The sequence below is a fragment of the Argopecten irradians genome, chromosome 3, assembly GCF_041381155.1.
Source record: "Argopecten irradians isolate NY chromosome 3, Ai_NY, whole genome shotgun sequence".
In the NCBI taxonomy this organism is placed as follows: Eukaryota; Metazoa; Mollusca; class Bivalvia; order Pectinida; family Pectinidae; genus Argopecten; species Argopecten irradians.
Window position 1 is genome coordinate 40570344 of NC_091136.1, and position 15596 is coordinate 40585939.

Here is a 15596-nt window from a genome sequence, read left to right on the forward strand (position 1 = left end):
CTGAAAGCTGCCAAGTAAGGGTTGAAATAAGAGTTGAAAAAGTCACTAAGTTGATAATGCATGACCTTCTCAAAACCTTGGAAAGTGTAGGTAAGATACTAACAGGTCTACAGTTTTCTTTTTTCAAAGGGTCGTTTTTTTTATAAATAGGTTTAACCTGTGCCTGTTTTAATTTTTCCGGGAAAGTTTGACTAGAAATGCAGTAGTTAAAAAATGCGGATACTGGAGAGCTCATGGCCTGGGATTCGGCTTTAAGTATCTTAGCTGAGATCCAATCAACCCCTGTAGATTTCCTAGTATCCAGACTAAAAAGGAGTTTTGTTACCTGTGCATCACTGACCCTTCCAAATGCGAAAGATCTTTCATCTGCAATATATAAGCTGCAATATATAAGCTGTTTGATATGGTTGGGTGGTCCGAGAAATTTTGTTTTTCGTCAAGGTCTGTCCCGATATAATTTGCTATATTAATAAAGTAGTTATTAAAAACATTACAGATTTTTGTTTGATCAGAAATGGCTCCCTCTTCTTCTAGTACAATGTTCTGTTCACTTTTACATTTATTTGATAAAAAGGGTTTCACTGTTGGCCAAAATTCTTTAGAGTTTGGGCCTCCACTACATCTCTCGAAAAAATAATTACGGATGGAGAGTCTCTTGATTTTGACAACATGGTTTCTCTGTTGTCTATAAGTTTCCCAATTTTCTAAACTTCCTGTACTTATTATGAAGCATACGCTTTTTGTATATAGCTTTTCTTAAAGTACTGTTTAAAATGGAGGCTTATTTACATTAGGCTTCTTCTCTTTCACCGGTATATGTTCATCAATAACATCTTTAAGTAAACATTCATGAGTCCAGTAAACATCATCAGCATCATCAAAGGTGAAGGCAACATTGAAGGGTATATTGCCTAAATCATGGTTAAATCTTGCCTCGTCAAAGTTTTTATAGCTACGAAATTTGTGTTTTTCCTCTTGGATTCTAAGAGCTGTCCCCTTAATGACTATGCCTATAAAGTTGTGCCAATCAGTTATGCATGTAGTGAAATAAAGGGGGTTAAAACATAAGTTAGGCTGGTTTGTCAAAATGACATCCATAATAGCTCCACTAGTACATAGAAATTCTTACTGATTCTCTTACATGTATGTATTTTAAGTATACCCTGTTAAAGGTATAACTTTTAATTTATAGGTCTTTTTAATCAGATCAACTTCAATTTACTTCAAACTGTGATATGATTTCCTAACATAATGAAATAGCTCTCCCTTCCGCAAGTCTCTTCATTTTATCTGCGACATTCCTTCGGGTGTCGTCCCCCTAGTACGACTGAAGAAAGACATTCTATTCGCGTCTGCTTTAGATTGATAATGCGTTGGCCGATATAGAACATCGTACATTCTACCACAATATCTACCTCAAAGTAACACTCAAGCACAGTCAACCAGGTGAAACGGCAGTATCTACCTTGCTACCCATTTAGGCACAGCTGGTATGTGCTAGTAGTAGAAAATCAATATGGCTAAGCAAACAACGCAAAAATCTGCCCTCATCGTTTATGCCCATCAAGAGCCGAAGTCTTTTAATGCAGCTCTGAAGGATACAGCAGTAGATACCCTGACAAAGTTAGGGTACACAGTGCATGTGTCGGATTTATACGCTCAGGGATTCGACCCCCGGGCCACCAAAGATGACTTTACAGGTTAGTAAGATGGGATGTGTATCGGATACTCTTAAATCATTTTGATTTTAATTCATATCAATATTGGATTATATTGTAACCTCACTCTGATTTATATTTGTTGTGTCGTTCAAAGAAAAAAGGTACTATAACTTTTTACATGAGTGTACATCATTCTTCTTTGTTAATCAAACTCAACTCAAAATGACACATAATGATATATGCTTCATGTTAAGTATTTTATTGACTGTAACTTTTGATTGAGAACATAAACATGTACCAGATGTATTAGAATGCATTCTCAGCTTATCGATGAATTCAAGACTTAATTTCCAAATGTAAGTATAGACAATAGTATAACAATAAAAGCTAATAATATCGTATGGTTTACCTATCATTAACGACGTATCCACACTGCTACTATTCACTTATAGATGAGATAGTCATGGACAACGCCGTGTCAAATTGCTCGCTATTGATTATGCCACCTCACACCTTATTTTACTAAAATCCCTCATAATCGGAACAGTAACTCAACCAGCGAGTACACAATAATATCGGGAAAAAAATTGGTTCTTATTTTGGGTTTTTGTTTCATGTTGTTTGTTGATTTTTAATTTAATTGGCGGATGTTGACAGATCGAGGATTAGGGCCACGTGTTTAAAAAACTAAATTCTTTTTTTTTTCGTGTTAGCAATTCGAGATTTCGAGATACTAACTCTAAATTTCGAGATACTAACTCTAAATTTCGAGATACTAACTCGAAATTTCGGCTTACTTACTCGAAGTTTCGGCTTATTAAATCGAAATTTCGGCTTACTAACTCGAAATTACAATTGCGACGTACTGACTGAATCCATTTACTCCAGTGTTACACGATGGACGAACTCAAAAATGCACTAATTCTGTGATAAGGGCCACATTTAGGTTTCATTGATTTGTGTGCTATTATATAATATTGAGTTGATGATATACAAATAAAACGTATTTCATGAAGGTAAATATATTTGGTATTTTTGTGGGAACTAGAGCTTAAGAGATTATACGCTGGCAGATGAGAAGTGTTCGCATATTCGTAGTAATTTGGTTTAATGTGTATACACATAGTGTTCAGAGCTGCTTAGGGGTTATTTAGAAAACGAGTTAAACCTGCCAGACGGATTAAGAATTATTTAGAATTGATTCAGCTGTAGGGGTAAACGGTACAGGGTTAACCACTCCCACTTAACTACTTGTTTGACCAAGGGAAATAGTTTTATGCTGTATGTTGTCAATTACGTCGAAATTTCGAGTAATGTATCGAAATGTCGAGTTAATAACATAAAAACGAATTTAGTTTTTTATTCATCTGGCCCTTATCCTCCTCTGTACTATAGATCTGATGTGATAAAGTAAATAATGACACTCAAAAATATTGTAGCTTGCAAGTGTATTTTTATCAAGAGCTCAAATGAGACGTTAAATCGATTTTTTAAACCATAATGTAAGTTTTGCGTTTTAAATAAGACATTGGCAGAAAATATGTGTTCACTATTTCACCTTAATAAAGAATAGATAAAAAAGTTATCTGAAACATTAATAGATAAAATGTCAATCCCGCCATAATTGTGGCAAAAGTGTAGAGTTTAAATATTCTAATAAAATTCTATAACAAAAATGACAGAAAACTATCTAGTCCTACGGTATATTGTTTCAATACTGTGGGCGGTTTTGACCAGGTACTACTCTCTTCCTTCCTTTAATAAAACATGTCTACATGAATTATCATTGGTGTTTATTGGATGGAAAGTAAAACAAATCCAACACTTTACACACACGCTTTAGATATACACTTGTGACCAATTGGAATCCAGCTGCCCACCCGTCGCATTTCAGAACCTTTGTTCACGTGTATGTGACCCTATTAAGTCCTGGCCGTGATAACCGAAGGCTAAAACTATGGAAATCCAGAAGTACTGTACAGCGGTACCGCTTATTATTTAGAAAAACTTGTAACGGTAAATAGTTTGGATCCCTTTGATCTCCCACACAGCTCGGCGACGATCAGTTTGCAAAACTTTTCTGATTTGCCAACAATCAGGGAACAGTATCGGTGTGAGTGCAACACTTTGATTGACTAACAATTTTGATTGTAGGACCAACGTTTTTACGGTAAAATCCATATCTTTTTTTTTTGCTTTTCAATTGTTTGGATGATATTCAAATGTTCGCATTCGCTAAACGCAGCGTGCAGTTTGTAACCAACTTCCTTTTATACGTAGCATAAAATAGGAAAATAATATTTTACTACCATATACATATAACAATTATTGAAAATTTGCCTCAGATTTTAAATTAATTAAAGAATCTAATACACCAGACGAAAATGCTTTATAAAAGAAAATAACTTTTGAACAGTTTATTAAAGATAGTTCAACCAATCATTTTTGTTGATCAGAAAATTTGCGAATATGGAACTTTCGGAATATCAAAAACATGATGGAATTTTAACATTTTCTAACAAATTACATTCAAATATCCAATATTTTGACAGTAATGTTGCATGTCTGCCAAGGATATTTCATGCAGAACTTCCTACTTACAATGTAAAATAGATATGTATATTGTCCCTGTATGTTTGGTTACAGATTTCAGCCTGCAAAATGCATTTTAAACTGGATTAAAATCTAGGCTATTAAGCAGAAATTCAAATAGTGTTTAAATGTCCGCCATAAGGAAGAGAGAACAGCAAATCATTAATTTTTCTGGTATCGGGCAATTATATATTTGGTACAAATAAGGACGTAGATCACTTCTAAAGTCATGTTACAAACTATTAAATTGGAAAAAAAATGCGACGAACAGTGGCCCCGCCTTCTTTCCAAAATATTTGTCAATCAAAGTGTTACACTCACGAAGATACTGTTCCCTGATTGGTTGGTTTAATAAGACAAATGTCCTTGTGCATTATTATATGCACAGGCCATAACCATCCTATCTCATAATGTCTGAACTTGTGAATAATTTTATATATTTAATAATTATATGTTAGTTGGATATTTATTAATAAGTAAATATAAGAGTAAAGTTTAAAGAATCGAAAATTGTTTAAAAATTGGTTTATTAACACACAAATACAGAATTATTGTTCAACTGGGTTCAATCGGAATCAAGGATTATATTATATTCAGATTGGATCCTACGGTCAAAACAGAGACTTAAATTTTATAAATGTTAAATCGTTTAGACTTTCCAACGAAATGATGAATATCTTTAAGCATTTGCTTATTTGTATTAATATCACAACTATTGCATCCATATAAAAATGTATCAACGCTAATGTGGTTATGTGTATTATTGTATCTGTTGATGTTTTGGAATAATTCATTGCGAATATTAATGTAAAGGGGACATTCCAAAAAATAATGAGAAACTGTCTCAGATGAATCAGAACAACTGCATGATGGGTTATCAGTTAGATGATCATGATATAAATCAGACTTTAAATCACTACAACTACAGGTATTTCTAAGTTGAGTAAGTATGATATTTGCCCTCCTTTCCCCTTCAGATTTAAAAGTATCTACAGAAATCATATCAGTAACTTTAGTTTTATCTAATAGATGTTTGAAACTTGCAAGAGAAGGAGAGTTAAAAAGATCTTCATCTGAGGTATTAACTGTGCGGCACATGAATGGAAAGAAGCTATCATAGTAATTGTTAGTCCTACAAATTGGGGGATTAAACTGTCTTGTGTGACGACGAGAGCAGTGATTATTGTTAGGATTATTGATAAAGGGTATTAGAATATCTTGTAAATACTGAGGGGATATATTGTGCATTATTTTATGATATATTTATGTTTTTCTCTTCTGGCAGCCACAGATTCCCAACCAGTATAAAGTTTATTATGAGAAGTGCCTGATCTTAAGCCTGTAATTATTCTTGCTGCTTCTAGTTGAATTGATTCTAAAAATTCTGAAGGTTGTTGAGTACAGTAATCCCAAACAATGTCAGTGTATTCTAAAATTGGCCTAATAAATGCTGTAAATAAAGAAATTAATTTTCCGACTCACTTTAGTTTCAATGAATTTATAGAGATATAATTGACAGATGTCGCAGATGTCATATTAGACTGAGGACAACAGGAAAAAGACCAGGCGCATTATTATGATAACCCTATTACGTAACAGAAAGGACAGTTTAGCTGAACTGATACACCTACAAATGTATACGAGAAATGTTGACATGTACTGAAAAGCTGGACACCTGACTCTTTAATTATAAACATTGAACACATGAACAATAATACTAGCTAACTGTGATGTCTGAGACATATGTTTCACAAAGAGTCTTTTGAGTAAACTTATGTCAGTTGAATTTGATCAAATCCAATTTTACCACTTACGTGTTTTTTTCAGAATATTCCATATGATATTTTTTTTGTCAAAATTCAATATAACATTGTATACATATAAAGTGGAGTGAAATTGCTTTACGTGTTTTCTGAAGAGATATTCCCATCTATACATACATAAGGCATACAAAACAATAGTTTTACAGACCACCAATTTTGTGTTGTAAACGAAGTTTAGAACGCATTCATTCATTTTTGTCTGTTCATTTGAATGATTTTCACAGCTTAATTCCTCCAACCTAAAACCCGTGTGAAACCTACCTATAATTGACGGTGATGATGGCATTACCCTATATCTATAGCTAGTTAATAACCAGACGTATAGTGGTACGTTTGTACTACTGCTGATAAACACGTTTCTATGACAGAGTTGTTTAAGCCTTTAGATATCCTCTTAAGTTTCTAGGTGATAGGAGAGTATAGGAAGTGAACTTCTATCTGCAATATATAAAATCCGAGTGAACATACTAACAAATCAAGGCGATAGTAAGTGCGGTTAATTTGCGGTCAATAATGTGGCTTCTGGCTATTATCTAATTTACAAATCAACAAATAATGTTAGACTTCTTTGGTATATTCTCGCCATTCATGAAGTATTCTCGGTCTACATGAAACTAAAGAAAAAATGGTTGGGTTTTCATTTATGTACAATATTTTCTATAATATTTTCCCTTTTTGTCTCTCGATGTTATGCTAAAACTTACACAAAGTCATTGAAGGATAACATAGAACTGTCCAAACAATGTCAGTTGATGCCACGGATAGCAAAAGGAGGATTTATTGACATATGATACTTATTACGACAAGAAGCCGCCGAAGACCTTACGCATCCTGCACTGGCATAGTATTAACTTCATCCCCATATAATTTATCGGACGATACCCATACAAATGTTTACATGCAGTGTCCGTTAAAAGACGGTATCGGGAGTTGTAGGATGAAATGAGTGTTGAGTGCTACTCTATTTGTATGTGTCGAATCAGGGCTTGTAATGTTTTCTCTTCTTTGTCTGTTGCATTGCTCAATTAGTTTAATTACTTTCTTCATTTTTTTCCGAATGACTAGATTGCTTGCTTCCCTTTTTTCTTCGATCGGTTTGACGTTGCGCATAATGTTCGGTCGCTTTTATGTAACGTCATTGAATGTAAAAACGTCATTTTTTATAACGTGACGACCGCGATTGACGTCATTTCCGACATTCGACAAACCTGCAAGACAAAAAGAATTCAATTTTTCGAATACTTTTTTGAATTTTCAGTAGAAATTTCGCACACGTATATTTGAGCAAAACGTATTGTTTATTCTGAATAGAAAGCATTATTACTAATATAAAGTCATTTTCCAACGTCGTGAACTTGCGTGATAGAGCAGTCAATCAAAAAATTGCATTTTGTGTCATTTTTGAAAGTCAAAGGTTTTGTTCGATAAAAAAGTAAAACGACGTCGCAGACTATATTTTCTCACATGTTATTAAAATAGACAAAACCGTATTTTTACATAATCAATTCATGTCTCTATGTCATGAATTAGTACCGCTTTGTGCTGTGTGTATTTGTGATTTTTCACTTTTTTATCTTTTCCCTTCGCATCTGTTGATCGGCAAGTCTGCAAACAAAGTCCATCATTTTGAAGTATGACGTCACAATTCATTATAACATCAGGACGTCATAATAGTGCATTTTCGGGGAATCTCTGTGTCAAATTTTACCGCCATGTGGTGTTCAGTTTGACCACAGTGGCACTTTGACTGAAACCGCATAGAGATGCGTGTTACACCTGTCTTAAGAAATAGATGCAGAACCCAAAAAATGATTTATTCCGCTCTAATTGAATAGATTACCAGCAATGCTAATGTGGGCATCCCATTGAGGATGCCCATCACTTCTTCTTTGCATGTAATAATTACGCTGACCAGAGAAAATTCAATTATTTCGAACATTAAACAACTTCATTCCTTTAGACCTGCAGCTACTACTCTCTCTGTCTCTCTCTAAAATCTTGTAAATATGTATATTTTTTCCCTTTTGTATTCTTTTTTATTTAATTAATTATGATTCTGTAGGGAGAGGGCTTCATATAAGTTGGAAAACTTGTGCCCAATCCCATTGTATATAAAATTACACAATAAAATATGTTAAAATCCAACATCTGTCGCGCCAAAAAAGTCATTTTCTCGCCAAAAACGCATGAAAAGAAGAAAAATATTGCAGACACTTTGATAAAAATCCGGGGTTTTATTACATAAATTATATAAGGGCACGGTCGGGACCATGCGATCAGTTCGATGAATGGGGGGTATTCGAAGAATGCGAGTTCGAGTTAGAGGGGTTATACTATATTTCTAAGTTGAGTAAGTATGATATTTGCCCTCCTTTCCCCTTCAGATTTAAAAGTATCTACATAGATCATATCAGTAACTTTATTTTTTATCTAATAGATGTTTGAAACTTGCAAGAGAAGGAGAGTTAAAACATTTTCATCTGAGGTATTAAATGTGCAGCACATGAATGGAAAGAAGCTATCATAGTAGTTGTTAGTCCTACAAATTGGGGGATTAAACTGTCTTGTGTGACGGAGAGAGTAGTAATTATCGTTAGGATTATTAATAAAGGGTATTAGAATATCTTGTAAATACTGAGGGGATATATTGTGCATTAATTTATACATCATGATATATTTATGTTTTTCTCTTCTGGCAGCCAGAGATTCCCAACCAATTTCAGTATAAAGTTTATTATGAGAAGTGCCTGATCTTAAGCCTGTAATTATTCTTGCTGCTTCTAGTTGAATTGATTCTAAAAATTCTGAAGATTTTTTAGTACAGTTATCCCAAACAATGTCAGTGTATTCTAAAATTGGCCAAATAAATGTTGTATATAAAGAAGTTAATGTTTTTCGACTCACTTTAGTTTCAATAAAATTATAGAGATATAATTGACAAATGTCGAAGATGTCATATTAGACTGAGGACAACAGGAAAAAGACCAGGCGCATTAGTATGATAACCCTATTACGTAACAGAAAGGACAGTTTAGCTGAACTGATACACCTATACGAGAAATGTTGACATGTACTGAAAAGCTGGACACCCGGAACTTTAATTATATACATTGAACATATGAACAATAATACTAGCTAACTGTGATGTCTGAGACATATATTTCACAAAGAGTCTTTTGAGTAAACTTATGTCAGTTGAATTTGATCAAAGCCAATTTTACCACTTACGGTTTTTTTTCAGAATATTCCATATGATATTTTTTTTGTCAAAATTCAATATACATTGTATACATATACAGTGCAGTGAAATTGCTTTACGTGCTCTCTGAAGAGATATTCCCATTTATTCACATAAGGCATACAAAACATTAATTTTACAGTCCACGAATTTTGTGTTGTAAACGAAGTTTAGAACGCATTCATTCATTTTTGTCTGTTCATTTGAATGATTTTCACAGCTTAATTCCTCCAACCTAAAACCCGTGTGAAACCTACCTATAATTGACGGTGATGATGGCATTACCCTATATCTATAGCTAGTTAATAACTAGACGTATAGTGGTACGTTTGTACTACTGCTGATAAACACGTTTCTATGACAGAGTTGTTTAAGCCTTTAGATATCCTCTTAAGTTTCTAGGTGATAGGAGAGTATAGGAAGTGAACTTCTATCTGCAATATATAAAATCCGAGTGAACATACTAACAAATCAAGGCGATAGTAAGTGCGGTTAATTTGCGGTCAATAATGTGGCTTCTGGCTATTATCTAATTTACAAATCAACAAATAATGTTAGACTTCTTTGGTATATTCTCGCCATTCATGAAGTATTCTCGGTCTACATGAAACTAAAGAAAAAATGGTTGGGTTTTCATTTATGTACAATATTTTCTATAATATTTTCCCTTTTTGTCTCTCGATGTTATGCTAAAACTTACACAAAGTCATTGAAGGATAACATAGAACTGTCCAAACAATGTCAGTTGATGCCACGGATAGCAAAAGGAGGATTTATTGACATATGATACTTATTACGACAAGAAGCCGCCGAAGACCTTACGCATCCTGCACTGGCATAGTATTAACGTCATCCCCTTATAATTTATCGGACGATACCCATACAAATGTTTACATGCAGTGTCCGTTAAAAGACGGTATCGGGAGTTGTAGGATGAAATGAGTGTTGAGTGCTACTCTATTTGTATGTGTCGAATCAGGGCTTGTAATGTTTTCTCTTCTTTGTCTGTAGCATTGCTCAATTAGTTTAATTACTTTCTTCATTTTTTTCCGAATGACTAGATTGCTTGCTTCCCTTTTTTCTTCGATCGGTTTGACTTTGCGCACAATGTTCGGTCGCTTTTATGTAACGTCATTGAATGTAAAAAACGTCATTTTTTATAACGTGACGACCGCAATTGACGTCATTTCCGACATTCGACAAACCTGCAAGACAAAGAAAAAACGCAATTTTTCGAATACTTTTTTGAATTTTCAGTAGAAATTTCGCACACGTATATTTGAGGAAAAATGTATTTTTTATTCTGAATTGAAAGCATTATTACTAATATAAAGTCATTTTTCAACGTCGTGAACTTGCGTGATGAAGCAGTCAATCAAAAAATTGCATTTTGTGTCATTTTTGAAAGTCAAAGGTTTTGTTCGATAAAAAAGTAAAACGACGTCGCAGACCATATTTTCTCACATGTTATTAAAATAGACGAAAAACGTATTTTTATATCAACAATTCATGTCTCTATGTCATGAATTAGTACCGCTTTGTGCTGTGTGTATTTGTAGTTTTTCACGTTTTTTATCTTTTCTCTTCGCATCTGTTGATCGGCAAGTCTGCAAACAAAGTCCATCATTTTGAAGTATGACGTCACAATTCATTATAACATCAGGACGTCATAATAGTGCATTTTCGGGGAATCTCTGTGTCAAATTTTACCGCCATGTGGTGTTCAGTTTGACCCCAGTGGCACTTTGACTAAAACCGCATAGAGATGCGTGTTACATCTGTCTTAAGAAATAGATGCAGTACCCTAAAAATGATTTATTCCGCTCTAATTTAATAGACTACCAGCAATGCCAATGTGGGCATCCCATTGAGGATGCCCATCACTTTACATGTGATAATTACGCTGACCAGAAAATTCAGTTATTTCGAACATTAAACAACTTCATTCCTTTAGACCTGCAGCTACTACTACTACTACTCTCTCTCTCTCTCTCTCTCTCTCTCTCTCTCACTCTCTCTCTCTCTCTCTCTCTCTCTCTCTCTCTCTCTCTCTCTCTCTCTCTCAAATCTTGTAAATATGTATATTTTTGCCCTTTTTGTATTCTTTTTTATATTATTAATTATAACTCTGTAGAGAGAGGGCTTCATATAAGTTGGAAAACTTGTGCCCAATCCCCAATCCCATTTTATATAAAATTACACAATAAAATATGTTAAAATCAAACATCTGTCGCGCCAAAACAGTCATTTTCTCGCCAAAAACGCATGAATAGAAGAAAAAAATATTGCTGACACTTTGATAGAATTCTTGCCGTTATTGAATAAATATATCTATTCCATTAATATAATTGCACCTATATTATTTAAAGATGCTCCACCGCCGACAGAGCATAAATGATATTCATCATTTGAACAATAATTGGTGTTTAATCGTGTGTATATATATGCCTAATTAACACAAAAATTAATATAAAATAATTTATTTCGCCTTTGATGCGTGCACAATCAGTACTTCATTCCATATAGGATATAGTGCCACGGAATTTTTTCGGGATGCAATTAATTATTTTTTATATTTTTATCTTGAAGTAAAATTAGAAGCTCAAACTTTTCAATAGTGGTAATGGTGTAAAGTAAGTATTTTTAGTAACTGAAGAAAAATACTTAATCGTCTGCTCCTGTTTTTGATAGTGAAAAAATACTATTTGTCGGCGGTGGAGCATCTTTAACTGTTCAACGCTTTTTCCAGTGAATTCCGGTGTGACGTAAAAGTGACCAAATATTATGCGTTATGTCTCTACGTGCGTTCCTCATGTACTTTCTGTATTCGTCCTCTTTGTTTGCCTGTATGCTATCTTGTTTACTTCATTCCCGGTCATGCAGGTATGGCATAAGAACTGTGCAAGTCCTGCTGTTCCCATTGCATATCGTAAAAGGCGACTAAATATGGGATTTTATCTTCTCTTCCTAATTGTATTTCTTTTTCCTAAAGTCTCCCTGGACACTGCCTCACTTTTGGCTATACCATTATGTATGTTTTATGATTGTGTGTATGTGAGGAAAGGGTTACTGTGGTATAGTTATTTTGTTTCCCTTTGTAATAGTAGTAACATACAAATAGTAAATACTCTGGTTTAAAGTGCCATCTCATTGAAACAGCATGGTCATAATAAAGTTTTTACCTGTCATCCAACACCCTTTAAGCTGCTGTCCTGCAGGTAGGGTGTTTTTCCTTCTGCCCCATTACATGATCGTAAAAGGCGACTTAATTTAACCCTTGGTTACATCATGCATCCTTGCGTTTTTATGTTTCATTTCTGTCTTATTCCTCCATCAGAACATGTATTTTCTTTCCTACTTGATTTATCATAACTGCTTTTCAGTTCTTGTCAGCTACAGATCTTTTGGAGAGTAGAATGGAAATTAAGAATAATAAACCAAAATGTATTGTGCTTGGTATTTATACTTCTTTTTTTCTAATATTTAACAGGTCCATTAGCAAACCCTGATCATTTACAATATCAGAACGAGATTAAGCATGCGTACGAACATTCTACCCTAAATGACGAGATAAAAGCAGAGGTCAACAAACTCCGTCGAGCTGATCTTATCATTTTCCAGTTTCCCATGTACTGGTTCTCCGTTCCAGCTATTTTGAAGGGCTGGTTCGATAGGGTTCTAATTGCCGGCTTCGCCTTTGCATTTCCTAACAATATATTCGACAACGGATTACTGAAAGTAAGTATTGTATATAGTACAACACATTATCCCTGTACACTATCTGCCACATACATTGATTCCTATATAATGGGGGCATTAATTTCATATGGTTATATTCTTCGATCTGTCTGGAATATATTCTGACCAAGGAATCACGTTGTAGGTCTTGCTATTGATTGTTTATTTCATGATAATTTTGAAAATGTCAAAACTAGAATTATTAATGATTGTACACAATGTTTGATGACAAAATGTGGTCACCTAACCGCTGCTTTTAGAACATATTAATACTGTATTTAAAGGGTAAAAGAGCCATTCTGTCCCTGACAACATCAGGATCCGAGACGATGTATTCGGATCGCGGCATTAGTGGAGACATCCGTGTGACATTATGGCCTATTCATGTGAGTATAAAAACTGAATCATAGACTAATCGAAAGAATGTTTAAGCGATTGAAATATCGATTTTGTAATTAATGGCTTGAATTAATGAAAAATTGTGGAGTTATGTTTCGGTTTAAAATATTTATTTTTTAAAGCTTTTACATTGACGTACAGGAAGTACGTGCTGGGTCCAGTTTCATGAATATTCCTTAACTTTAAAGGCCCATTACCTCTCCGGAGCAAAATATAAAGGTTTCTTAAAAAACATTGATAACACCAGAAAATGCTTACCGATGATCTAAAATAAGGTTACGACACCGAACATATGCAAGATTGCCTGCGTAATGTATGAAAACAGTGGAGAGTCAATTCGCTGTTTTGCCGTCTGGCGCAGTGATAGTCAACTACCGCGCGGTATTTAGGACGACGGCGGGAAACATAATACGACCCGCGTTATGAAAATAAACATTTTATTTATTTTAATCAAATCGTTCAGAAGGTGATGATAAATGTAGTATTAACGGTGAGTTAATAATTTTTAGGACTCTACAAAATTATCGATCTTGTTTTACATTCCCATTTTAAAAATTAAAAGCCGTTTCGGAAAGGTAGTTGGCCTTTAAGAAATTCCTAAAATTAAAATTCTCCATAGGAAAGCATTACATTTTAAGGAAGGCTCCTTAACTTAAGAATTTTTCTTCAACTTTTGTAATTCTTTCCTATGGAGAATTTAAAGTTAATGAATTCGTTAAAGTTAAGAAATAAATGTTCATGAAACTGGGCCCAGGTATAATTATGTCTTTCAAAAAATGGGAAAAATATCCAAATAATCCTAGATCCTAGGTAATGTAATCCGCATTCTCCCTCCACCACCTATAGGGTGTTAAACATAACGGCCAAAGTCGCAGCATTCAATTCTATAGATTGTAAATACATGGATAATTGAATCCAACATTTTCCCCGGTCATGACTTATGTAAATCTTCTATGAGTTGAGAGATTCAATGAGAATTAGGTACCGATATATAGCATTTGATAAACAAAACCTACATTGTCATATTCTCCATGTTTCAGTACGGGACATTACGTTTCTGTGGATTTGACGTAATGCAGCCACAGGTTTCATTCTCTCCTGGTTTTTCACCCGAGAGTAAAAGAAAGGAAATGCTGGATAATTGGTCTAAAAGGCTAGAGGGATTACAAAAAGAAGCCCCACAAAGTTTTGTATCTACTGACAGTTTTGATCCGCAGAAATGGTTCGTGATGAAGGACGAGTTTATAGAAAAGGAAGCTGACAACAATATAGCGCCATCAGTGGGACACCATCTTGGAAAGAAATTGTCTTCAAAAAAATGAACTGATTTTTTCATAGAATGTAATGCATAATACCTCTATTTGTGTGTGATATTTTCATGTATTAATATATTGATGTATTAAAAATTATAAACCTTCCCCGTTGGTTAGCCTTTGTGTTATGAAAGACTGCTACCTTTCATCGTGTTGTCAAAATGGAAGACAAAACAACTGCTGAGGCAATCAAACATTTATTTTAATTGAACTTTAAAAACTTGTTATTGAAATTATTCACGTTTAGTGTCTTTATGATTAAAATCATGATTACCACGCAAGTACAACAATGTCCAGTTCAACAAGTATATTATCAAAGCATATGGTTTTAGTTTCGAGTGAACATACAATATAACAAACATATGAAGGTGTCTGCATAGGGAGAGTTGGACGACACGCCACGATACATAACAAGCATCTACATTTTGATTCGATACGTTAGCTATGCATGCACGTCTTTAGTTTTGTTTACGATAATATAAATGTAGAGTCACAATTGAAGTCCATGTATGTCATTGTTTTTATTTTTATCTCTAGCTCCCCCTCCTTTTACAATGTTCGGACTCCATTTAAAAAACGATAAAAATCGAACATTTCTGATGCATGGCCTTCTTGAATTTGGCAAATTTAGTTGATTTTATCATATACATGTTTGTAAATGTGTAGATACTCGCTGTTTTCAAGGGTTTCTTATGATAATAATATGAATTCAAATCAATAATAATAATTAGCTTTATTTAAAATGATACATATAAGTTATAGCAACAACATATCACAGTCAAAACAGTATCATTATAACAACAGCACAAGGAACTATGAATGCTAACATAGC

General features: G+C 34.0%; 1 protein-coding gene across 1 annotated transcript; it reads left to right on the top strand.

Annotated features, from left to right (window-relative positions):
- Positions 1-1435: 1435 nt before the first annotated feature.
- LOC138318596 (ribosyldihydronicotinamide dehydrogenase [quinone]-like) lies at positions 1436-14869 on the top strand. The gene is made up of 4 exons (XM_069261099.1): positions 1436-1700; positions 12805-13052; positions 13337-13438; positions 14492-14869. Exons 1-4 carry the CDS (start codon positions 1517-1519, stop codon positions 14771-14773), a joined length of 816 nt encoding a protein of 271 aa, XP_069117200.1. The 5' UTR covers positions 1436-1516; the 3' UTR covers positions 14774-14869.
- The last annotated feature ends 727 nt before the right edge of the window (positions 14870-15596 follow it).